This window comes from Oncorhynchus keta, chromosome 11, assembly GCF_023373465.1.
Source record: "Oncorhynchus keta strain PuntledgeMale-10-30-2019 chromosome 11, Oket_V2, whole genome shotgun sequence".
Lineage (NCBI taxonomy): Eukaryota > Metazoa > Chordata > Actinopteri > Salmoniformes > Salmonidae > Oncorhynchus > Oncorhynchus keta.
In genome coordinates, this window is record NC_068431.1 from 37,700,891 (window position 1) to 37,725,552 (window position 24,662).

Below are 24,662 nucleotides of genomic sequence, written 5' to 3' on the forward strand. Positions count from 1 at the left end.
ATTTCAATCACTCTCATGCATACCAAGTTCACACAAAACACAAAGACTCTTTGATCAATTGTATTAGTATAATATATCATTTCCCAATGTTTTTGAGCATACAACATAGCTCACTATTTGAATTACTTTATGCAGTCATTATTGCTCATCTTTATCAAGGGTGTCAATAATTTCAGACCCCACTGTAAGCGTGATCATCATGTGTGCTGGATGCCTGTTGGAAATGTATTCAGTTTGTGGGCCGCTGCATGGCCAGTTCATTCTCTCTCATTGGCCAGGCTATTCATGGTCTGCATAGTATCTGTGCTGCCTGTCTGAGGCACGTAAAGGTCGCCATATGGTCAGTTAAAGCAGACGCTGGCTGGTGGGTGCGTTTGACTCTTCAGAAAACATAGAGATATGAAGAATATACAGACAAAGGAGCAAAACAAAAAGCAGACCATGTAAATGCCACTGGACTGACATTGAGGAAGTAGACTAACAAGGGGACATTGAGGGCTGGGTCCAGCTGCTGCTCTCCCTTCATCACTGACCCAGTTGATGTCAAAGCCCTTACAATGTTCCCAGTGTGCAGCAGGAGCAAACAACACACTGTCTTTTTGGAGTGTGCCTGTACCCTCTTTATCTTCCTTGGCTTTCCTCCTTTACAGCCCATGACCATCATACAGCTACAAATGTATCATAATAACATCTGATCTCCACTGGGCCCAGTCAAAATGGACTATTGCCCTGCCGATGCCCAAAATGTAAGATTCATGTTTTTCTTGGTTTGCGGTTGAAGAATCCTGTTGATACTGTATGTAATACAATTTAATAAGATTGGCCATCTAGCCACATCTGACTCATTATAAAGATGATGTATTATTTTGACAAGACGACCACTGAGTTCCAAACAAATCTTTAAAAATAAGCCCATTGATATTAATCTACGATTGTATCCAGGAAAGCCAGGTGATAGTAATTCTAAGAGGGATGTGTATTCTCCCAGAATAACACTGTGAAGCCCATTACATTCAAAAGAGCCTCTTATAGTAATGCTTGAAAACATGTTATGCTCCAAAATCGGTGTTTTCTGTAAATGGGATGAAGCGCATGGGGGAAATTCAGCTTGCTTAGTCTGCAAATGTTTGTATAAACTATGTCAATACCTTCATATTCATATAAACAAACAAACAATTTTTTAAAAAAGTGCTGGTCTAAGTTTATTGTGTACAAACAAGCCAAGCCAATGGAAACACATCAGTTGGTTAGAGTATGTGCCATCTTAAGCTATTGTCTTTTTATAATAAAGCAGAAGTTGTATTCCCACAACGTGTTCAGCAAAATAAGACACAGTTAACTGAAAATGAACAAAGATACTTAGACAGACGAGCATAGATCGGAGTACAACACTAAATATGATGAAAGCCAATACTTCAAACAAAATGTCAAACAAATTTCTTAACAGCTTTACATTACACTTCAGAGTGTAAACACACACGCGGGCACACGCACGCACATACTGTATATAGGGGTGATATATTGTTCATATTCAAATAGAAATATTATTGGATAAATGGGATACTTTTACTACAAATTGTAATCAATGTTGTAGTAAAGGTTCAAATGATCACAGTCACAGTAACATAGTATTTCTGCAATTCTTTAGTCAGTAAAAAATACCCTTTTAAGTTGAGTTTAACATGAGGAATATGTATAAAATTGCTTAATAACACCGATTTTCTGCTTTTTACAAATGTTATTTCAGTCAGTGATGAGTCCAGATGACACTTGTTCCAAACAGAAGATCAAAACAGATATCATAGGAAGAAAAAAGCTTCCCGTACAAATCCAACTGTACAAACATTATGCTGAGGTCGTACAAGAAAAAGTTCCCAAAAATGTTACCATCAAAAGACAATGGGAAATAAAAAGCACTTCTCATTTTAACCAGCTCACAAGTCTTGAAATTGATGATTAAAAAAATGACACTGCTTATAGACCTCCCTCTATGAGGAGAGGAGGCAGTAGTATATTGGCGGCGATTCTGCACCATTTGACCAGGAAAAGCTTTGCATGGCTCTTGCAGTATGAACATAAACTAATCCCAACCCAACTACTGTTTGTATTAATTAATGTACAGCACAGCTCGCCCCTCAGCTCACCTCTACAATCTCTGTCGACTGTGGTCTGTATATTTTCTGTCCCAGGCTAGGTCTAGACCCGGGTGGTGGAGTGGGAGTGGGGCAGGACAGTGGAGTTGTACCCGGCTGGGAAGGTGCTGTAGGGGTGCATGTTGGGCAGGCCCATCAGGGAGTTGGGGATCATTGTGATGTTGTTTGGCGTCATCAGGGGGATGTCGTCTGGTGAGCGGCGCAGGGTCAGGGTGTAGTCCATGTTGGGGGAGAGGTGCAGGGGGTCGTGTAGGTCAGGGAGGTCGTGGAGGTCATGCAGGGTGTCACACTGGTTCATCTGGCTGCACTGGGTCATCTGATGGGACAGGCTCTCGTCGGTGGTGGTGTGGCTCACGTCGTTGCCGTTGCTCTGCCGCTGGGGGCTGGCCTGGTGGGGGCCACCGTGGCCACCCTGCCGGCTGCGCTTGTCCTTACGGTAGTAGAGCGCTGCAAAGGCCAGCACATTGAGGAACAGCAGCGAGGCACCCACAGCGATGGTGACACTCAGCTCAGTAGAGTAATCTCTGGGGTTAGCCACGATCAGAGGACCCGTCTCCTCCCCATCACTGCTGTGGGCCGTGGAGACAGGCGGACGCTTGGTGGTGCCGGTTCTCTTGCCGTTGGAGTTGGTGGTGTCCTGGGGAGGTACCTTGGTGGTGGTGGAGGTGTAATGGAACATGTCATGGAGGTTATACAGGTGGGGCACCAGGTGCTTCCAGAAGGCTACCTTGGTGGCGCGGTAGTGGTCGCGGATGCGAGGCTTCAGGCCGATGTGCAGGTACAGCTGGTCATGGGGGTTGTACTTGGACCAGGCCACCTCCTCAAAGCGGTTGGCCTTGGTATGGATGAACTTAGTGTCCTGGGGCACTGGCTTGTTGGGGTCACTGCAGACATGCAATGAAGACGGGGGTCAAAGACAGGGCATCATTGATAACATACATAGAGAAGTTATTCTTTCAATTGCTTCATTAAGGGAGATGTCAACTAGCCTCGCAGAGCCGGTGATCCCGCAAGCTTTCATTAACCGCTGCACGGATATCCATTCAGCGTTTAATGTAAGATCACGAGAACGGCAGCTTTGCGAGGCTAGATGTCAACAGGCAAGTTTTGCTGGTCAAAGCCAGTTGTAAGCTGACAAGACTGGTAAATGTAAATGTAAATGTACATAATGTCACAGTCTTTTTTCAAGTGCTAAGCATTCCCTACATCAGGGATGGGCAACTTTGATAGGGGTGGGGGCCACAAAAAAAACTCTGAACTCTTCTTGAGGGGCCGCAGCGGCTCTGCATACCCACATCCATACCCACACATGCAGTCAGAACTGGTCCTAGCCTTTTGAGGCTTAAGTGAAATTGCGTGTAAAACACCTTGTGAGCAAATCATTTTAGCAGCCCCCATGTTGACAGTAGAGAGAGAAAACTAAGTTGTAGAGTACATTTCCTGCAATTCTACACATTTTGTCATGGGGCAGAGGGGAAAAAGTGCAGTTTTACAGTTAATTTCCTGCAACTTTACATTTGTTGCTATAGGGTGGAGAGAAATGTTTGCAGTTTTGAATATGAGATCTGAGTGAGAGTGATTAACAAAATCAATGGGGGGCCCCCGGTCGGTAATTTGACCATGATTACTACAAGTTTAGAAAACTGGCTAGACTAATTTACCAATCAATTTAAAAAAAATCCTGACTCAGGCAAATTGAGGCAATGTCAGTGATTGATGCACAACCAAAATTCGAAATTGCACCTTGTGTATTCTGCTGTTCTAACTCTCAACAGTAAGTTGAGACCCCACCAGTTGCCCATCCCTGCCCTACATCTTTCATTTCAGCCCATCTAAAACCCACTTTCTACTGAGCATCTGTGTCTACATCAGTGTTTACTGTAACATTTTTATAGAGACTAATTGCCGTTTTCTGCTGTGACTTAAGCAGAGGTGTAATGCAGCAAGGCTCCATTTTAAGATACATGTGAAGTGTGTCTATATGTCTATAAATATTGGTTATTCTGCACAGGCTTCAATACAGTATAAAATATGATTAGGACAACTATTTCCATCTATCATTTATAGCATTTCTTAGGTAAATACAGACACAAATGGGAAATATGAAATAATGACCCCATCCTTTTACTATACAAGCATACCACAATCAAGACTGGATTCTGTCTGACCAGGTGCTGTACTGACCTGTCTGACCAGGTCTCGGGTGCTATACTGACCTGTCAGACCAGGTCTCGGGTGCTGCTGTGTGAGTCTGACCTGTCTGACCAGGTCTCGGGGTGCCTGACCTAGTCTGACCAGGTCCTGTCTGACCAGGTCTCCAGGTCTGGTGCTGTACTGACCTGTGAGTCTGACCAGATCTCGGGGTGCCGTACTGACCTGTCAGACCAGGTCTCGGGGTGCTGTACTGACCTGTCTGAGGTCTGACCAGATCTCTCGGGTGCCGACCTGTCTGACCGGGTGACCTGTCTGACCAGGTCTCTTGGTGCTGTACTGACCTGTGAGTCTGACCAGGTCTCGGGTTGCTGTGACCTGACCTGTGAGTCTGACCAGGTCCCGGGGTGCTGTACTGACCTGTGAGTCTGACCAGGTCCCCTGGGGTCTCGCTGTACTGACCTGTCTGACCAGGTCTCGGGACCTGTGAGTCTGACCAGGTGCTGACCTGTGAGTCTGACCTGTCTGACCAGGTCTCGGGGTGCCGTACTGACCTGTCTGACCAGGTCTCGGGTGCCGTACTGACCTGTCTGACCAGGTCTCTTGGTGCTGTACTGACCTGTGAGTCTGACCAGATCTCGGGGTGCTGTACTGACCTGTGAGTCTGACCAGGTCTCTTGGTGCTGTACTGACCTGTGAGTCTGACCAGATCTCGGGGTGCTGTACTGACCTGTGAGTCTGACCAGATCTCGGGTTGCTGTACTGACCTGTGAGTCTGACCAGGCCTCAGGGTGCTGTACTGACCTGTCTGACCAGGTCTCGGGGTGCCGTACTGACCTGTCTGACCAGGTCTCGGGGTGCCGTACTGACCTGTCTGACCAGGTCTCTTGGTGCTGTACTGACCTGTGAGTCTGACCAGATCTCGGGGTGCTGTACTGACCTGTGAGTCTGACCAGGTCTCGGGTTGCTGTACTGACCTGTGAGTCTGACCAGGCCTCGGGGTGCTGTACTGACCTGTCTGACCAGGTCTCTTGGCGCTGTACTGACCTGTGAGTCTGACCAGATCTCGGGGTGCTGTACTGACCTGTGAGTCTGACCAGGTCTCTTGGTGCTGTACTGACCTGTGAGTCTGACCAGGCCTCAGGGTGCTGTACTGACCTGTCTGACCAGGTCTCGGGGTGCTGTACTGACCTGTCTGACCAGGTCTCGGGGTGCCGTACTGACCTGTCTGACCAGGTCTCGGGGTGCCGTACTGACCTGTCTGACCAGGTCTCTTGGTGCTGTACTGACCTGTGAGTCTGACCAGATCTCGGGGTGCTGTACTGACCTGTGAGTCTGACCAGGTCTCGGGTTGCTGTACTGACCTGTGAGTCTGACCAGGTCTCGGGTTGCTGTACTGACCTGTGAGTCTGACCAGGCCTCGGGTTGCTGTACTGACCTGTCTGACCAGGTCTCTTGGCGCTGTACTGACCTGTGAGTCTTGACCAGATCTCGGGGTGCTGTACTGACCTGTGAGTCTGACCAGGCCTCAGGGTGCTGTACTGACCTGTCTGACCAGGTCTCGGGGTGCCGTACTGACCTGTCTGACCAGGTCTCGGGGTGCCGTACTGACCTGTCTGACCAGGTCTCTTGGTGCTGTACTGACCTGTGAGTCTGACCAGATCTCGGGGTGCTGTACTGACCTGTGAGTCTGACCAGGCCTCAGGGTGCTGTACTGACCTGTCTGACCAGGTCTCGGGGTGCCGTACTGACCTGTCTGACCAGGCCTCAGGGTGCTGTACTGACCTGTCTGACCAGGTCTCGGGGTGCTGTACTCACCCACTCTTGGCAAAGTTGGTCCAGTAAGTCATCACCACAGCGCTGAGCATGATGTCGTTCCTGGAGAAGTTGCAGGGGAACAGGTCAGTGGCTCCCACCATGGGGATGCCAAACACATAGGGCACCTCGTCCCCGTGGGCTGAGTCCGACCACACAGGCTTCATCAGGCTCTGGCAGTGGTGGTAGAAGGCGTAGAAGTATGTGGGCGAGCCGTAGCGGGCGTGCAGGTCAGCCGTCACCACCGAGGGCTCCACCCACTGATGGTCAGTGAACAGGGCGACTAACGTCTTCCTCCTGGTGTCTGGGTTGTCCCTGTCAGCCCAGTCCGTGTACATGAACTTGATGGTCTCCCTCAGAGTGTCCTTCCCCTCCGGGTAGCCATACAAGCTGTCCACGAAGTCCGACACGGCGAAGTCAAAGTCGCTGCCGGACACGCCATCCTCCAGGTCCACCACATTCTCCACGAAACGCAGTCCCTCCCCCTGGTTAACGCCCAGCATGATGTCATAGTTGAGGAACTCGCCCTGCTCCATCAGGATCTCGGGGTCGTCGGGGATTACGTCACCATCAATGACGGGGCCGAAGGCTACATGGTAGCGGGCTGGCTGGATGTCCTGCTCCACCAGCTCTCTGGCAGTCTTCTTCTGCAGGCAGGACACCATGTCCAGGGTGTCCAGCACGTTGCAGCCCACCCTCTCAGCCAGCATGCGGGTGTACTTGACAGGCTGGTAGTTGACGGCCCAGCTGGACAGGGCTGAGCCACTCTGGATGATGGCTCTGTGAAACAGGCCTGGGGAGATCATGGCACAGACAGACAAACACAGATCAGATGAGTGCTGTCTGGTCAACAACCATCTGATACAGAACATTTGTAGGCCTGCAGTTTAACATATTGTTAGCTTCATAGGATCTCTCTAGGTTCTGATGATGTCGGTTTTTAACAGTTTTTTGTGCTTACTGCAAAGTTTTATCTGCGATGGTGAGAGACAAACCTCATCAACATCCATTTTTAAAATCATAAAAATGAAATTTAGGTCTGTTCAATCTGTGCATCTCAGTTAATTGTCATTTTCCTTAAAATGTCAGATAAGTCCTTAAATAATATAAATGGAAAGGATGGAACTCTGAAAATCGTATTATTCTAATTGACACAGTGTATAATTCACAATTAAAAATAATGCTTAGTAAGTGGTGGATATGTAACATTGGCTACGCTAAAAAGGGATTTGAATTAATTAAACTCACTCAACACAAAGGGATCATATTTGCATACAAATTTGAGGAAACTCATCTGTGAGAGCACTGCTTTTGGGAAAGAGGAAAATTCAGTGACTCCACACAGTAGCCTTGTTGAAAATCTCTCTCTCTATGTTCAAAAATCAATAATACATCAGGGAGGATAGCAACTGATAATGTAATGAACTTCCAATAACGTAATAAACATTCTGAACACATAACGTAAAAATGTTTTTACTGATGTGTTGATTATTACATTATAGAGTGGGTAAAAAGATAACATTAACATGCAGAGTTAGCTGTGCCACTAAATCACATTTTTATTCTTCACATACACATGGTTAAATCAAATCAAATCAAATTTTATTTGTCACATACACATGGTTAGCAGATGTTAATGCGAGTGTAGCGAAATGCTTGTGCTTCTAGTTCCGACAATGCAGTAATAACCAACAAGTAATCTAACTAACAATTCCAAAACTACTGTCTTATACACAGTGTAAGGGGATAAAGAATATGTACATAAGGATATATGAATGAGTGATGGTACAGGGCAGCATACAGTAGATGGTATCGAGTACAGTATATACATATGAGATGAGTATGTAGACAAAGTAAACAAAGTGGCATAGTTAAAGTGGCTAGTGATACATGTATTACATAAGGATGCAGTCGATGATATAGAGTACAGTATATACGTATGCATATGAGATGAATAATGTAGGGTAAGTAACATTATATAAGGTAGCATTGTTTAAAGTGGCTAGTGATATATTTACATCATTTCCCATTATTAAAGTGGCTGGAGTTGGGTCAGTGTCAATGTCAGTGTGTTGGCAGCAGCCACTCAATGTTAGTGGTGGCTGTTTAACAGTCTGATGGCCTTGGGATAGAAGCTGTTTTTCAGTCTCTCGGTCCCAGCTTTGATGCACCTGTACTGACCTCGCCTTCTGGATGATAGCGGGGTGAACAGGCAGTGGCTCGGGTGGTTGATGTCCTTGATGATCTTTATGGCCTTCCTGTAACATCGGGTGGTGTAGGTGTCCTGGAGGGCAGGTAGTTTGCCCCCGGTGATGCGTTGTGCAGACCTTACTACCCTCTGGAGAGCCTTACGGTTGAGGGCGGAGCAGTTGCCGTACCAGGCGGTGATACAGCCCGCCAGGATGCTCTCGATTGTGCATCTGTAGAAGTTTGTGAGTGCTTCTGGTGACAAGCCGAATTTCTTCAGCCTCCTGAGGTTGAAGAGGCGCTGCTGCGCCTTATTCACGACGCTGTCTGTGTGAGTGGACCAATTCAGTTTGTCTGTGATGTGTATGCCGAGGAACTTAAAACTTGCTACCCTCTCCACTACTGTTCCATCGATGTGGATAGGGGGGTGTTCCCTCTGTTGTTTCCTGAAGTCCACAATCATCTCCTTAGTTTTGTTGACGTTGAGTGTGAGGTTATTTTCCTGACACCACACTCAGACAGAGTTCAGTGTGTCAAATTGGAGGGTCTGTTGTCCGGACCCCTCGCAGTCTATGGGGTACCACAGGGTTCAATTCTTGGGCCAACTCTTTTCTCTGTATATATCAACAATGTCGCTCTTGCTGCGGGTGATTCCCTGATCCACCTCTACGCAGATGATACCATTCTGTATACATCTGGCCCTTCTTTGGCCCCAAATGAGCTTCAATGCCATACAACACTCCTTCCGTGGCCTCCAACTGCTCTTAAACGCTAGTAAAACTAAATGCATTCTTTTCAACCGTTTGCTGCCCGCACCCGCCCGACAAAATTAAATCTATAATCGGCTTCCCATTTCACAACAAAGCCTCCTTCACTCCTTATCTCAGCTCACTGGTCACGATGACAACACCCGTAGCATACGCTCCAGCAGGTATATCTCACTGGTCATCCCCAAAGCCAACACCTACTTTGGCCGCCTTTCCTTCCAGCTCTCTGCTGCCAATGACTTGAACGAATTGCGCAGAAAAATAAAAAATGATAATAATCATAAAAATCACTGAAGCCGGAGACTTATATTTCCCTCACTAACTTTAAACATCAGCTATCTGAGCAGCTAACCGATCGCTGCAGCTGGACATAGCCCATCTGTCAATAGCCCATCCAATTTACCTACCTCATCCCCATATTGTTTTTATTTACTTTTCTGCTCCTTTACACACCAGTATTTCTACTTGCCCATCATCATCTGCACATCCATCACTCCAGTGTTAATTTGCTAAATTGTAATTACTGCGCCACTATGGCCTTTTTATTGCCTTACCTCCTCATGCCATTTGCACACACTGTATATAGACATTTTCTTTCTCTATTGTGTTATTGACTGTATGCTTGTTTATTCCATGTGTAACTTGGCCAGGTCGCAGTTGTAAATGAAAACTTGTTCTCAACTAGCCTACCTGGTTAAATAAAGGCGAAATAAAAAAATAAAAAATAGGATGTAATTCAGAGTGTACAGAGCCTGAGATGTCCAACACTGAGAGGCTGGAGAGGAGGATCTGATGGTTCACAGTGTTGACGGTAGTGGATAGATCTAGGAGGATGAGAACAGAGGAGAGAGTGTCAGCTTTAGCAGAGTGGAGAGCCTCTTTTACACAGAGGAGAGTGGTTTCAGCTGTGTGAGCCTTGACTGGTTAGGGTCAAGAAGATAGTTCTGAGGGAGATAATGAGAGATATAATGAGAGAATTGGTCAGAGACAGCACACTCAAATGTTTTGGAAAGAAAAAAAAGAAGGGATGGTGGTCTGTAGTTGACATCAGAGGGGTTGAGTGTTGGTTTCTTGAGGAGGGGAGAACTCTGGCCATCTTTAAGTCAGAGAGGGTGCAGCCAGTGGTCAGGGATGAGATGAGGGAAGTGAGGAATGGAGGTCTCCAAAGATGGTCTGGAGAAGAGAGGAGGGGGTGGGGTCAAGGTGGTAGGTTGTTGGGCAGCCGGACATCACTAGTTGCAGAATTTCATCTGGAGAGACAGGGGAGAGGTCAAGGTGTAGGGTAGTTCTGTATGAGTGGGAACAGTGAATGAGGAGTGGATGTTGTCAACTTGTTTTTCAAAGTGGTTGACAGTCGTCCGAAGAGAGGGAGGAGGAAAAGGTGGTTGATTAAGGAGGGAGGACAAAGCAAAGAAGAGTTTCCCAGGGTTGGAGGAAGAAGCTTGAAATGTAGTTATAGAAAACGGCTTTAGCAGTAGATACAGAGGAATAGAAGGTAGAGAGGAGGAAGTTGAAGGATGATAGGTCCTCCTGAAGTTTAGTTTTCCTCCATTTCCGTTCAGAATATGCTTAGGTTATGATACTGATACTGTGATACTGTGTACTGATATAAGTCTAACATCCCAGCAACTTTGAGAAAAAACACTTTACATCGTATTTGTCCCTGTTGGAATTCAAGACGAGCTATGCATATTCATGAAGTCGATGAATTTGAAATACTATCAAATTCAGGCGGTTGATGCAACACCCCTCATCTTTATAGCCAAGTTGTGCCCGTTGTTCACATCTGCCCTCTCACTGACTAGAATGGTCCCACCTGATCTCGCATGCCTTCCACCTTTGAGGACACGTATTCCATTGTTAGAGCGGTCACTTGACCATCATGTCAATATAATGGATAATCTATGACCATACCCCTCTGACGGTTATTGGGGTGGTTTTCGTGGGGATACGTCAGGCGGTGTGGGTGGAGCTACGCGCTGCCTGACCACCAGGGTTGGGGTAAACTCTAAGGCAAAGTGGCCTAATCAATCCTGGAATAAGGAGGCATGAAACTCCGTATGAATATTTTTGTGATCATTCGAAGTTGGTTAGTCACATGACTGCAAGGTGTGTCTTCAAATTGAAGAGTGTTTTTTTAACTTTCTCTGAAGACACTGTATGTTTGCAAGGTCAGAATGGATGTGCAATAGTAGTGGTATACTAGTAGCAGTGCAAACCCCTGAGCATTGAGTTGATGTGTAGCATCAGGCTACCATGCCATACAGCACATCCACTAACCCAAGCAGATATGTCTGGAAAACAAAGGACAAACCCCACTGCTCTTCAGTCCCTTAAAGGATTCACTGTGATTATACTGTATGATTCACTTCACTGACCCTCCTGTTTTTGACTTTGTTATGAACCCACCAAACCAAATATGGCCTGTTGTGAAACCAGCTCATTTTACAAAGCCAGGCAGTGGAAAAACATTTCAATTTATGCTTTTTTGTATGTCTAAAAATGTTACATTCTCCAAGTGATTTGTATTATTTTATATCGGCAACGGTCATCATCGGTCTTGATTAATGCTTGAAAAAATGCATGATACAAAGACTGAGTGGGCATTCTGTCTGTATACCACAGTATGACGCTGGCTCACACAAATCTCAGTGAGGGGCCTAAGCTGGCTGTGCTGCCGTTAGAGCTGTGTGGCCTGATGTAATAAAGGGCTGATTGATTAGAGGAGAGGAGGTGGTGTGTGTGTGTGTGTGTGTGTGTGTGTGTGTGTGTGTGTGTGTGTGTGTGTGTGTGTGTGTGTGTGTGTGTGTGTGTGTGTGTGTGTGTGTGTGTGTGTGTGTGTGTGTGTGTGTGTGTGTGTGTGTGTGTGTGTGTGTGTGTGAGATGTAAAGGCACAGATGCCACTGTTTTTGTTTTAGATTGAGTGTCATTAATTCATTCACAACCCTCCTTCCGTATACTCTGGTGAGGATAAGAAAAGATATCAGCAAATCGCTCTAAAACACCGGGGGTAAATTAGTGAGTGTAAAACAAAGTGAGGTTTAAAGACCATGGTATTGACTAATAGATACTGAACAGTATGTGCTGTGCACATATCTCTTGATGTATAGATGTAAATAAATAAAGTCAAATTGATAGATAGTGTAGTGAGATAGATAGTTAGACTCCATCCATGCATTACCTTGAATTTATAGGCGTTTCTGTTAAACAGGTTCATGCTATAAGAGGGAAAGCTTTTAGTCTGATTAGATTGACGAGAGGGGAACAATAGCCATCACTTAACTCCACAACTACCCCCTCCACCCTAGCTAAATATCCAAACACTTCACTTCCTCTGAAGGACTCAATTGGACCCATTTGGAGTTGCACTTGATATAGTAGATGATAGATTGTGATAAAACCTCAATTTATACAGATTTAGTTGAGGATAGGGGTTGTATACAGTTAGATCTAAAGCACTAAATAATACAGAAATATCATATTTCATTTTAGCATAAAAGCAACAAGGTGAAGAGAAAAGCTGATGATACAGTAGATCTGTGAATAATGCCACTTCCCTGAAGCAAGACGAGAGAGCACAACACATTCATGTTAATGCTCCACATGAAGCTATATTACGAGATCAAGTGTCAAATAAAGTAGTATCTAGTATGTGTCTGTGATAACTACAGGCTGATGAATCACTGGGCCGTGTGTGTGAATTTTGTGACGGAACTACATTGAACAAAAATATAAACGCAACTTGTAAAGTGTTGGTCCCATGTTTCATGAGCTGAAATAAATTATCCCTAAAAAAATGTATGCAATCATTTGTTTACATCCCTGTGATTGAGCATTTCTCCTTTGCCAAGATAATCCACCCACCTGACAGGTGTGGCAGATCAAGAGGCTGATTAAACAGCTTGTGCTGGGGACAATAAAAGGCCATTAAAATATGCAGTTTAATCACAAGTGTCTAAAGTTGAGGGCGCGTGCAATTGGCATGCTGACTGCAGGAATGCCCACCAGAGCTGTTTCCAGATAATTTAATGTATATTTCTCTACCATAAGCCGCCTCCAATGTCATTTTAGGGAATTTGGCAGTACGTCCAACTGGCCTCATAACCACAGACCACGTGTAACCTCTCCAGCCCAGGACCTTCTGCACAAACTGTCAGAAACCGTCTCAGGAAGGCTCATCTGTGTGCTCGTCATCCTCACCATGGTCTTGACATGACTGCAGTTCGGCTTCATAACCAACTTCCGTGGACAAATGCTCCCCTTTCATGTCCACTGGCATGCTGGAGAAGTGCGCTCTTCAGGGATGAATCCTGGTTTCAACTGTACTGGGCAGATGGCAGACAGCGTGAATGCCGTTCTGTTTGCAAGCGGTTTGCTGATGTCAATGGTGTGAACAGAGTGCCCCATTGTGGCGGCGGGATTAAGGTATGGGCAGAAATAAGCTACGGACAACGAACACAATTGCATTTTATCGATGGCAATTTAAATGCACAGAGATACCGTGACCAGATCCTGAGGCCCATTGTCGTGCCAGTTCATCTGCAGCTATCACCTCATGTTTCAGCATGATAATGCACAGCCCCATGTTGCAAGGATCTGTACACAATTCCTAGAAACTGAAAATGTCCCTGTTCTTCCCTCCTGCATACTCACCAGACATGTCACAAATTGAGCATGTTTGAGATGCCCTGGATCGACGTGTATGACAGCGTGTTCCAGTTTCCGCCAATATCCAGCAACTTCGCACAGCCATTGAAGGACGAGTGGGACAACATCCCACAGGCCACAATAAAGGCCTGATCAACTCTATGCGAAGGAGATGTGTCACACTGCATGAGGCAAATGGTGGTCACGCCAGATACTGACTGGTTTTCTGACCCATGCCCCTACTTTTTTAAAGGTAAACTATATACAAAAGTATGTGGACATCCCTTCAAATTAGTGGACTTGGCTATTTCAGCCACACCCGTTACTGATAAGTGTATAAAATAGAGCAAAATGCCATGCAATCTCCATAGACAAACATTGACAGTAGAATGGCCTTACTGGAGGCCTCAGTGACTTTCAATGTGGCACCATCATAAGATGCCACCTTTCTAACAAGTCAGATCGTCAAATTTCAGCTCTGCTAGAGCTGCCCTAGTCAACTGTACGTGCTGTTATTGTCAAGTGGAAACGTTTAGGAGCAAGAACGGCTCAGCCGCAAAGTGGTAGGCCACACAAGCTCACAGGACGGGACCGTCGAGTGCTGAAGCGTGTAAAAATGGTCTGTCCTCGGTTGCAACACCCACTATTGAGTTCCAAACTGCCTCTGGAAGCAAAGTTAGCACAAGAACTGTTCGTCCGGAGCTTCATGAAATGGGTTTCCATGGCCGAGCAGCCGCACACAATACAATGACATTCAAGACAATTCTGTGCTTCCAACTTTGTGGCAACAGTTCAGGGAAGGCCCTTTTCTGTTACAGCATAACAATGCCCACGTGCACAAAGCGAGGTCCATACAGAAATAGTTTGTTGAAATCGGTGTGAAAGAACTTGACTGGCCTGCACAGAGCCTCAACCCCATCGAACACCTTTGGGATGAACTGGAACACTGACTGCGAGCCAGGCCTAATCGCCCAAAATCAGTGCCTGATTCCATTCAGCCACTGCTCGTGGCTGAATGGAAGCAAGTCCCTGCAGCAATGTTCCAACATCTAGTGGAAAGCCTTCCCAGAAGAGTGGAGGCTGTTATAGCTAGGATTTTGGACTGAGATGTTCGACAAGCAGGTGTCCACATACACTACTTTACCAAAAGTATCTGTGATCAACAGATGTATATCTGTATTCCCAGTCATGTGAAATCCATAGATTAAGGCCTAATTTATTTATTTTAATTGACTGATTTCCTTATTGGAACTGTAACTCAGTGAAATCTTTGAAATTGTTGCATGTTGCGTTCATATTTTTGTTCAGTATATATATGAAGGCATCTGCATTGATCATGCGATTCACTGGTGACTAACCCATCCCTCCTGCCCTGTCTCCCCAGGTTTAATCTTCGGCTTACCCTCAGAGTGGTGGGACAGTGTGAGCAGGCTGACGCAGGAGGCTCCAATCCCAGATCCAAAGACAGTGATGCGACCCGGGTCTCCTCCAAAATAGCCAATGTTCTTGCTGATCCAACGCAGGGCTTGGATCTGGTCCAGGAGTCCATAGTTCCCTTTAGCTGCCTGGTCACCTGTACTGAGGAACCCTGGAATATATAGAAGAAGATATTAGTGTTATTTAGGTGATTTCTTTAACACTTATCTGTGGTTCAGCATATCATACCATCATTCTTCTCCTCTGCCTCCACAAACCTCTTCTGTTCCTGACACCATTGACCCTTCTCATAAGGACACTCTCGCTGCACGGCTCCTTGAGTTGCAACCTGTCCTTTTCTCCACTATGCTGTGTGTATAGAGGCAGTCTACCTTGGGGCAGAGCCAAGAGAGCACCAGTATCAATCACGGAGAGGGGGGCAGGCCCTTTCCGCCCCTCGCACAGAGATAGATGAAGTGTCACTCCTACAAGAAAGACTCTCGACCTTGGCTGTGACTCCTGCATCCCCTCTTATTTAAAATCATATAGGCTGCCAAAAGCGCTCAATCTCTCCGCAGGTTAGATAAATTCACCTAAAAAAAAAAACTGATTGAAGCAGTGTTTTGGAATATTGTAGCTTGTATACGACAAATCACAACCATTGGCCCTCTGACGGAGGACATTACATTGTTGCAATTCTAATCTTACTCCCATCAATACAATATCAACATACTAAAAAATACCTTCCCTTTATAACCTGGGATAATACATCAGGAGAAAATGAGTGATATAGCAAGTCATAGAAATGTAACAAATTCAAACTCTGGTGGGAAGGAGATCCATAGAATAACATAGTAGAACTCTAACTTAAATAGGATCTCTGTGGGGAGATCAAAGTTATGAGAAGAACATTTATCAATCCTATGCCAGTACTGTATGTACTCTTCAAGGCTGAAATGAATGTCCACAAACACCATTCAGAGACAGTAAGAGAATCTCATCACCTAGTACTCCGACCCTGTAGTTGAGAGTGATGACGATGACATTCCCATAGCTGGCCAGCACACTCCCATCAATCATATTCCCTGTCCCCTCCATGTATGATCCTCCATGGATGTAGACCATCACGGGCCTAGCCTCAGTGTCCCGAATGTCTGCAGAGAGAAGCAGCCATTTACGCTTTGTACAGTAAAGCTTTAAAGACAAGGTAATGCAATGCAACATCAGAATACTGTAACCCCTCCCAGAAACTAGACTCAGCAACATTTACACCACTAAAGCTGAAGGTAAGCTCAAGGTAATGGCATCGATTTTTAGCAGATGTGCTTGGGTGATTGAGGTCGTGGTTGTGACGAACCAATGGAGACAAGAATGCAAAGCAAGGATACTCATCATACAGGCCTAACAGGGAACGTGCAGTAGAAAGAAAATAAATGCTATATTATGTCAAGCTCACTCTTTTACCCCCACAAAACTGTGTTCATACTAGAGCCATTTACAACTATTCTATTATTAGCAATACTTTTTACACATGTAGTATTCCTAAAGTGTATCTGGTTCATACTATATTTGCTCACTGTGTGTTCAACAGAGCATGCTGCTTCAGGCATTGCATGTGTCATATTAGTGGTTCAATTGCAGTACCCGACTTACTTTGCATCGAAAACAACAATTAGATCTAGTTGGTCAGAACAATGCATATGACCTGAATTGTAAGTTCCATGTCAATGTGAGAGGTGTGGGTTGCCATAAAACAACAAACGACACAAATCTCCTACACCACAGTCAATCTCCTGAATAGCACAGTATGTAGTGAATAGTAATAGCTTCATCCACATGAGTCCCTCGTACAGTCTTCCCATGAGACCCACAGAGTATAGTGGAGGAGACTTTGAGATAAGATGCAGTTGGTTATAGACATCACAGTCTGTGATCCCTAGAAGACACAGCAAAATTGTCACTTTTTCAAACATGAAAAGGTACTGTATGTGTACATTTATTGCACTCATGTTCAATTTATAGTGCTGAAAAAAATGAGCTCTTTGTTGATTGGCCATGGGAATGCAACCCTGTTCCTGGAGAGCCAGGAGCTTTAACCGACCTGAAAGATCAGGTGTGATGAATTTAGTCAATCACTTAACTGACCAACTGAGCTAATTGATCAGTGGAGTGGTTGACTAAATTCAAAACACCTGGGCCCAGATTCACAAAACCTTCTTAAGAATACATTTATTTTTAACTGCCATTTTCCCCCTTAACTAAAGACTTGAGAAGAAAGTTAAGCAAAGTTGCTATTCCTCAAAAAGGTTATTGGAAAATGTATTGCGCTATTTCTTATGTTTCTCCTTAAAGCAAAAAGTTAAGAAGAAATTTGATTCTTGAAAATCCAATTATTGGAAATTTTATTTTTTCCAAGATAGCTAAACCCTTGTCTTAAACTCAGGGCAGTGAGAGAAAAAGCTCATAAAAGCAAATGAACATGTTTAATTCACTCACAAACTTCATCTGAAAGTTTCAGTATTGATTATTTTAAACCTAAGAACATGTTTTAGAACAGTAATCTCATTAAGAAATATGCTAACATGATTGCCATTGCTAGCTAGATAGCTACCTAAAATTACACAGTCACCAGGTGTACGTTGTTTCCTCTGACACATTGGTGCTGCTTGCTTGGCTGGGTTGTGATTCAGAGGACGCACGCCTCTCCCGAGTCCATATGGGAGTTGCAGCGACATGACTAACTACCAATGTGGAGAAATAATATTTACAATTGTTAAAAAATAAAATAAGTGTTTTGTGAATCTGGGCCCTGGTCTTCCAGGCGGTTAAAGCCAAATCCTGCATACCCTGTGGATCTCCAGGAACATGGTTGACTTCCCCTGAGACAAGGAGACAAGAAATAACCCATACAATAACCCATTGTACAAATGGAGTACAGTACATTTGGGATCAATTACAAATTGACCAGCATACCTACATTTACCTTCAGGGGGCTGTTAGAGGGCAAAATCCGTTTCAAGTCTCCCCCAAAAAATCCATGACACCAAAAATACTGCAGATATGATATGGATGTCCAGATCAAATCAATTAAGAGTGAAATAGCGAAGGCGCTGAGAAAATCAAGTGACTTGATATTGACTTTGCATGCAAACTGATAAACTACGGTTGAACTACTTCTGAGGTGTGAAAGGTTTGTCAAGAAATCGAAGATGAAGGTCTGTGGAAATTTCAAAAATCAAAAAGTTGTGTATTAAACTTTGAGCACAAAAAAATACCTTCACTGTCACTGTGAGAGAAATCCGCTCCTTGACTCTTGATTTGGGTCCCTAGGATTCACATGAGGGAGGAAAAAAACAAGAAAGAACAAGAGAATTCAAAAATAACACGATTGACCAACAAGGAAGAAAGTGATATCCAATCAGTGTCTCAGAAAATCAGTCCAAAATTGCATTACTGTAAAAAGAACGAAGCATGTCCGTTCTTTAAGCAGAGAGAGGAAATATGATCTAGTCTCCTTTTCCTTGTCTTCTTAAGAAAAAAAACTAGGCTGTTTACATATTGTACCAACAGCAACTTTTTGAAGTCAATATGTTGATTTGTTTTCTAATGAAATAAAAAATCATATTGTATTGAAATCAACATGTCATGGGTGGATGTTATTGTGTAGAATAATCTTACTCTCAGGAAAACACTTCATCTCTGAACACATACACATGCACACACACCTCTGTCCGACATTTATTGGTCTCTACTGGGTTTAACTTTCAAAGACGACGAGGTTGTGATTTTGGCTTTGAGCCAACTCCCAAGTCACTCTGCTCCTTTAAATTCCTTTGTTAGCTTACATACCTTCTTCTCTACATACTTTCTTGTTGGGTTTTCTGGCACATTCCTTGGATATTCTTTTGACTGAAAAATGAACGAGACTACAAAATAACAGAAGCCTCTGAAAAATGTAAGAAACATGCAGGAACCCAACCAACCAGGTCCACTTCCATCACCTTAGGAACGAAAGGGAGGTAGTGAGATAGGGGGTTAGATATATTCATAAAATAAAATAATAAGCATAATGAATTCACATGCACTCGGTCTATAGATTGTGTGAGCCCTAATACTGTCCAAAAAAAATGAAGTAACGGAAATGTGTTTATCAATCACAATAGTGTTTACTGGAGATCAGGCAGCTCTGATTTTGTCCAGTTAATATTGATCAACAGATCCATAGCATACAAATATAGAAATGTATTGCACCTCAGATTCTTATACTGTTACGGTGCTCACATTGTAAACAGACATCTAGTGCACAAGACTAAATATTTAATCAGCCTAACATTTGTCTGAATCTCTTTTATCACACCTATTTACCTATTCCCAGTAGTTAGGTTAGGAAATGCTGTAGGCTATATTCTGACTTTAAATGAATAGTTGTCTGACACATTAACAAGTTTTATATCATTGTGTGAATGCATTTTCCTCTTACAGAACACAAGGAAGGGAGGCAACACGTAAGCAGTGAAGAAGAGTTGATGACATGACTTTGGAGGGGAAAAGAACTTGGGCTGGCACAAATGGGATGCACAATGACAACTGCTGCATGCTCAAAACACGATCATCGCAAGGTGACAGCAAGGCCAATACAGTAAACATGGATTGTCCCTTTGGTGCATTTGACCCATTCCACTCACCATCCTCTGTTGGAACATAGATGTTTAAATACAAACAGTCCTCGTTCTGATCCTGAATGTAATTGGCCACTGTGTCCAGGTTATAGGTGAACCATATGGGCATCATGATCTCAGGCACTGTGTTGCGGATGTTCTGAGGGCACACCGGTGTGAAGTGGGTAGCATTCTTGATCCCTGACCAGGAGGAGGGCTGCTCTGGGGGCATGAAGCGCTTCTCCCCAATGGGAGGGGCAGCGTACGGCACCCCAAGGTACTGGTCAACGGGTTTAAGGACCTCACCTGGCACTGCGACCCGGAGGCCCCTCAGCTTCCCAAACTGGGTGTTCACAGTTGGGTTGAAGTTCTGGCTGGTCACCACTGTGAATGGCCAGTAGGAACATAACATCCACATTAAAAGAACACGGCGGGTGGTGATGGTTGCGGTTCCTCTATGATTTGATAGGTGTGCAGGCAACCGATGGTGCCTGAACTCTGCCAACCACATGGTCTGGGCAAATGAGTGCCTCTGCACCACGCCAATGTACACTCAAGTGTCCTCTCAATCCTTATAACCTACTGTATTCCACTCAACCAGGCATTGCTTAACCTGCCCTGGGCTCCAATTGTTACAAAAAACAAATAAACAAAGGCCAGGTATTCACTCATCTCCAGCTTCAACTCTCATTGATGTTCAGAACCCAGAGCTGCAAACAAGAGAGACAAATGGTCAGGTGAGCAAACATCGAAATCAGCGTTTCAACAAAAAAGTGTGGGTTGCTGACTGCAATACCGCTGAATATTTTGATGGGACTATGTTCCCAGATTAATTGAAAACTAGGGCATTTAAATATATAGTGCTAGAGTAGCTCATCATTCGTATGCTTACACAGAAGATTGGCTCCCTGTAGAAAACCCACACAATAATTTCAAAGCAATCTAATCACTTGGGAGAACTCAAGGGACCATTTGAACACACTATGGTGGTGAGTGAGTGGTAGTGTTGTCTGTAATCCAGCAGAATGTGAATGTAAATATATGCAAATGTTAATATCACAAAGAACATACTCATTGCCCTCAATTGTCTTTATATCTCACAACGATTTCGCCAGGGATAAGTTTACTCTACAAAGAGACAAAATATAATTTCCAGCGTGTTTGGTGTTAACACATCTTCATGATTCTAGAGTGGGCTGATATTACCATGGGGAGAGGATTTGAACTATCTGAAAAAGCATCTGCATCAATGTAGGCGGAATGCTGTGTATGCTGCAATGCATCTGGAAGTGAGGGCTTTAGTGTACTGTACGTTCACTTTGTCTCATGTAAAAGGACAGTAAATGAATCTGAGACAGAAAATATTTTTTTAAAAGCCACTACATTAACAATGTTTGTTCTGGGTTCTTCAGTATTAAAGCATTAACGACACTGATGTAACCGTTAAGCTGTGATGGAAGTACAGTGCCATATCATCACATTCTTTCTCGTTGGTATAGTTTAGATTAGGGATAGGCAACTGCCGGCACGCAGCCCCCCTTTTGAAAGGCCTCGGATCAATTTTAGGAGCTCAGTCGGGGTCTCAATTTACTGTTAAGAGTTAGAATAGTAGAATACACAAGGTTCAATTTTGAAATTTGGCTGTGCATCAGCAGTTTTTCTCTTCTTATGTCAGTCACTGATAGCTGCCATGGGATAATTGAGTGAATAACATTTTTTATATAGCTGTCTGCTAGACTAACCTAGCAATCTAAACTTAGTAATCATGGTCAAATTACCGGCCAGGGGGGCACCCATTGATTTTGTTAGTCAGTCTCACTCAGATATCATTAAAAACTGCAAATAATTCTCTCTCCACCCAAAATGTGTAGAATTGCAGCAAACTTCCTTTAAAACTAAAACATTTCACCTACGACCCATGGCAAAGTGTGTAGAATTGCACAAAATCAACTCTAACACACTCACACAAATTTCTGTCCGCAGGCAAGAGGGGGGCTGCTAAAATGTTTTGCTCGCAATGTGGTGGATGTGGGTAGGCAGACCCAGGGGCAACTGCGGCCCCTCATGATGAGTTCAGCTTTTTTGTGGTCCCCATCAAAGTCTCCCTGGTTAAGATCCACAACAGCATGGCAACAACAACCCTTCAGTAACAGCTAATATAATCACATGAAAATAGTGCAACAACAGTGTTGCAGAGCCACAGGCAGTAGAAACAGAGAGTAATGAGCCTCCTGGGTCATCGGGCTGGGTACTTGCTGGTCAATATGGATGACTCCAAGAACAAGCTTGTTTCCCTAAAATCAATTTCCTTAGCGTGTACTGATAGAGCTGCATATTGAGTCGCCTGAAAGTCAAAACTACTCTTTGCTGGAATGAACAGATATTGATTCTATCAAAAACTGGAATATCTCTGAGTCCTCTAACTCTTTAAAAGTGTAAGAGTTGTGTTGTGAAAACATAACAGCAACAGCTTTAGAAAAGACCAATAGAAAAGGGTACATGTAGGCCCATGTGTGTTCATGTGTCTGAGGGTGGGGGGTAGTCAACATGTCTATTATGCCTCATTACCACAAATATAGGTCATGTTTCTCTTTTTTCTTTTCAACTTGTGCAATGATTGCAATATATTGCACAATGTATTGATAGAGAAAAAAAGGCTAAAAGTTGACAAAGTAAGCCTTGGCTACTTATTCTTTGAGCAGGTTAAGTATTTCTTCAGCCATTAATTAGGAAGCCAGTCAAACCTGAAGAGGTGTATTCCCTCAACACATAGGATTGTGTTTAGACCAGCAGGGGAGATGGAAGAGGCTTTGCGACGAGACAGGAATACGAATAGATTACAACTCCACTGTCTGTTGTAAGACCTATCTGATGCGCCGAGATTGAAAATAAAGACATTATCCCGAGTTCTCATCATCCTTAGATTGAAACCATCACTTCAAAATACTGACATGTCAAAGTCTTTAATTTAGCACGGTCGCAATATGTCCTTTTTCGTGAGCTGTGCGCAATTCTCAGTCGCAATAAAAAAGGCTATTGATTCACAAAATACAGAGTGAACTTGGACAATGGTAATTTCCAAATGCACTTGAATTGTCATGGTCATGGCAGGCCATCGGTTTTATGCATTCGAATAGTAAAATATGCCCAATGCATACAATTAACCATAAATTAGCTACACTCACAACAGGTGTGTTAAGGTCACGAATATAGGCTACAAATGTTGCAATTATGGGCCAAAACTGGACAACAAATATATTTATGATTTTTTAAGCATTTTAAACAACAACATGGTTTCGGGCCGTTATTGCGGCTACAGGCCCAATAATGTTATCAGTAGCTTTATAGGCTATGCCAGTCATAAGCACCATTACAACTACAACCCAAAGGACAACTTGTTATAACTCTATACGGGGGTCTAATTGGACACACAACATGCTTTGACATCTCTCGTAAATTGGTATGAATAAATCCCAATTGTATCAAGGTAGCAGCAGCCTGTGACCATTGGCAGAATGGTGATGGGTAAAAGATAACGAGAGTACGGCGTGAAGCAGTCTCTCGCTCCTCTGAGGTGCTCTTGCTAAATCCGGCGCCCTTTTGCAAATTATTAATCAGTGGTAATCCTTTCAAATCGTTTAGTCTAACTCGATTTAATGTAAAAACTAAAGCATGCACAGTTAAATGTCAAAATAATAATAACGTCACTGTACACCACTTTGAAGGTGAGCTGGTGGCATCGATTCACCAGTGATGTAGGTAGGCAACGATGCGTTAAAATTTCAGAGTGAATAAGAGACTGAAAACCAGACGTTAAGACAAAAGACGAAGCCACTTCCATACTCCTCAAAATCTCCAAATAAACACCAAGGATGCGGTAGATTAGCCTAATAAAACGTCGCAACTGTTTAACCTAATTATCACACGCAAAACATCTCATTAACACCCATAATATATTTCAATTCAGTTTAAACGTACTACAATTAAACATCACATTCTGAAAAAAACAGCCCCGATCCTGCTATGTGGTGTACCAAGATCTTGCCAAACATTCATCTCATGGAAATGGGAATTTTCGACTCACCTGCTCTACCGGAGACTCCTCTTCATCCCCGGCTTGCTCTTCTCTCCATCGTTTTCATGGCACTGCAATGATGATCACAATTATTTTACATTTTTAAATAAAATCGAATGTAAATATTTTGCTTTCAATTCATATGTTCTATTTAGTATTCTTGATTCAAATTAATATCTTAGCCCTCTCGTTATGTGCGCGCGCAGCTCGTTCACGACGGCAAGGTCAGGAGCCCCCACTGCCTTGCGCGTTCCTAGGCAACGATTGGGATAAGCGTGAGCGAAATAAGAAAAGGGGATGTATTTGTAACTTGGTCTAATCAAAATTATGCATATTTTATTATAATGATTAGGCTATTTAGTACATAAAGCATCAGGTAGCCTATAGACTAGAGCTATGGCTTTCCCTGGGTACTTTGTGTAACGAAAGACCGTGATGCAGACTCAGGTCTCATCTAATTTAAAATGATGTTATGTGTGTGATAAGCATAACCGATGCTCATTACGGATAGGCCCATAGAATTAGGAATTAAAATACTAATAATTGAATAGGATCTCTATGGATAGACATATAGTCTGCATTCTTCCTGACAATCCAATGGAAATCATTTGAAAACATTCTGCACATTCTGCTAAAACCATCTCAATGCTTTAACGGAAAAATGGTGCAGGTATTGAATAAGGAAGTTTGTTTTAATAGAAATACAATTAAAGGTTTTCACATGAGAATGGTCTAATATAGACAAATTAATTGTAGCCTAGTAAATGGTGAATAGTTGTAAAATAAGTTCCAA

At 43.7% G+C, this 24,662-nt stretch overlaps 1 protein-coding gene across 5 annotated transcripts; it reads right to left on the reverse strand.

Moving 5' to 3' along the window:
- Window positions 1-16: 16 nt before the first annotated feature.
- LOC118390193 (neuroligin-3-like) lies at window positions 17-24,095 on the reverse strand. Of its 5 annotated transcripts, XM_035780511.1 has the most exons (8): window positions 23,879-24,095; window positions 19,822-20,504; window positions 18,986-19,045; window positions 18,412-18,462; window positions 16,141-16,290; window positions 15,123-15,308; window positions 6,123-6,912; window positions 17-3,037 (listed from the first exon to the last, which is right to left on the reverse strand). In XM_035780511.1, exons 2-8 carry the CDS (start codon window positions 20,303-20,305, stop codon window positions 2,197-2,199), a joined length of 2,562 nt encoding a protein of 853 aa, XP_035636404.1. In that variant the 5' UTR covers window positions 20,306-20,504; window positions 23,879-24,095; the 3' UTR covers window positions 17-2,196. The 5 variants fall into 5 exon arrangements, with proteins under 5 accessions (XP_035636404.1, XP_035636405.1, XP_035636406.1 ...); XM_035780512.1 differs by lacking the exon at window positions 18,986-19,045; XM_035780513.1 differs by lacking the exons at window positions 18,412-18,462; window positions 18,986-19,045.
- Window positions 24,096-24,662: the final 567 nt, after the last annotated feature.

Excerpts from the sequence above, each read along its gene's own strand:
- LOC118390193 (XM_035780511.1), bottom strand. The coding sequence starts at position 20,305 with ATGTGGTTGGCAGAGTTCAGGCACCATCGGTTGCCTGCACACCTATCA. Across the intron at positions 18,463-18,985 it reads GAAAGTATGTAGAGAAGAAG|GGACCCAAATCAAGAGTCAA; the intron begins GTATGTAAGCTA and ends TGTGAATCCTAG. Across the intron at positions 15,309-16,140 it reads CTACAGGGTCGGAGTACTAG|GGTTCCTCAGTACAGGTGAC; the intron begins GTGATGAGATTC and ends TATATATTCCAG.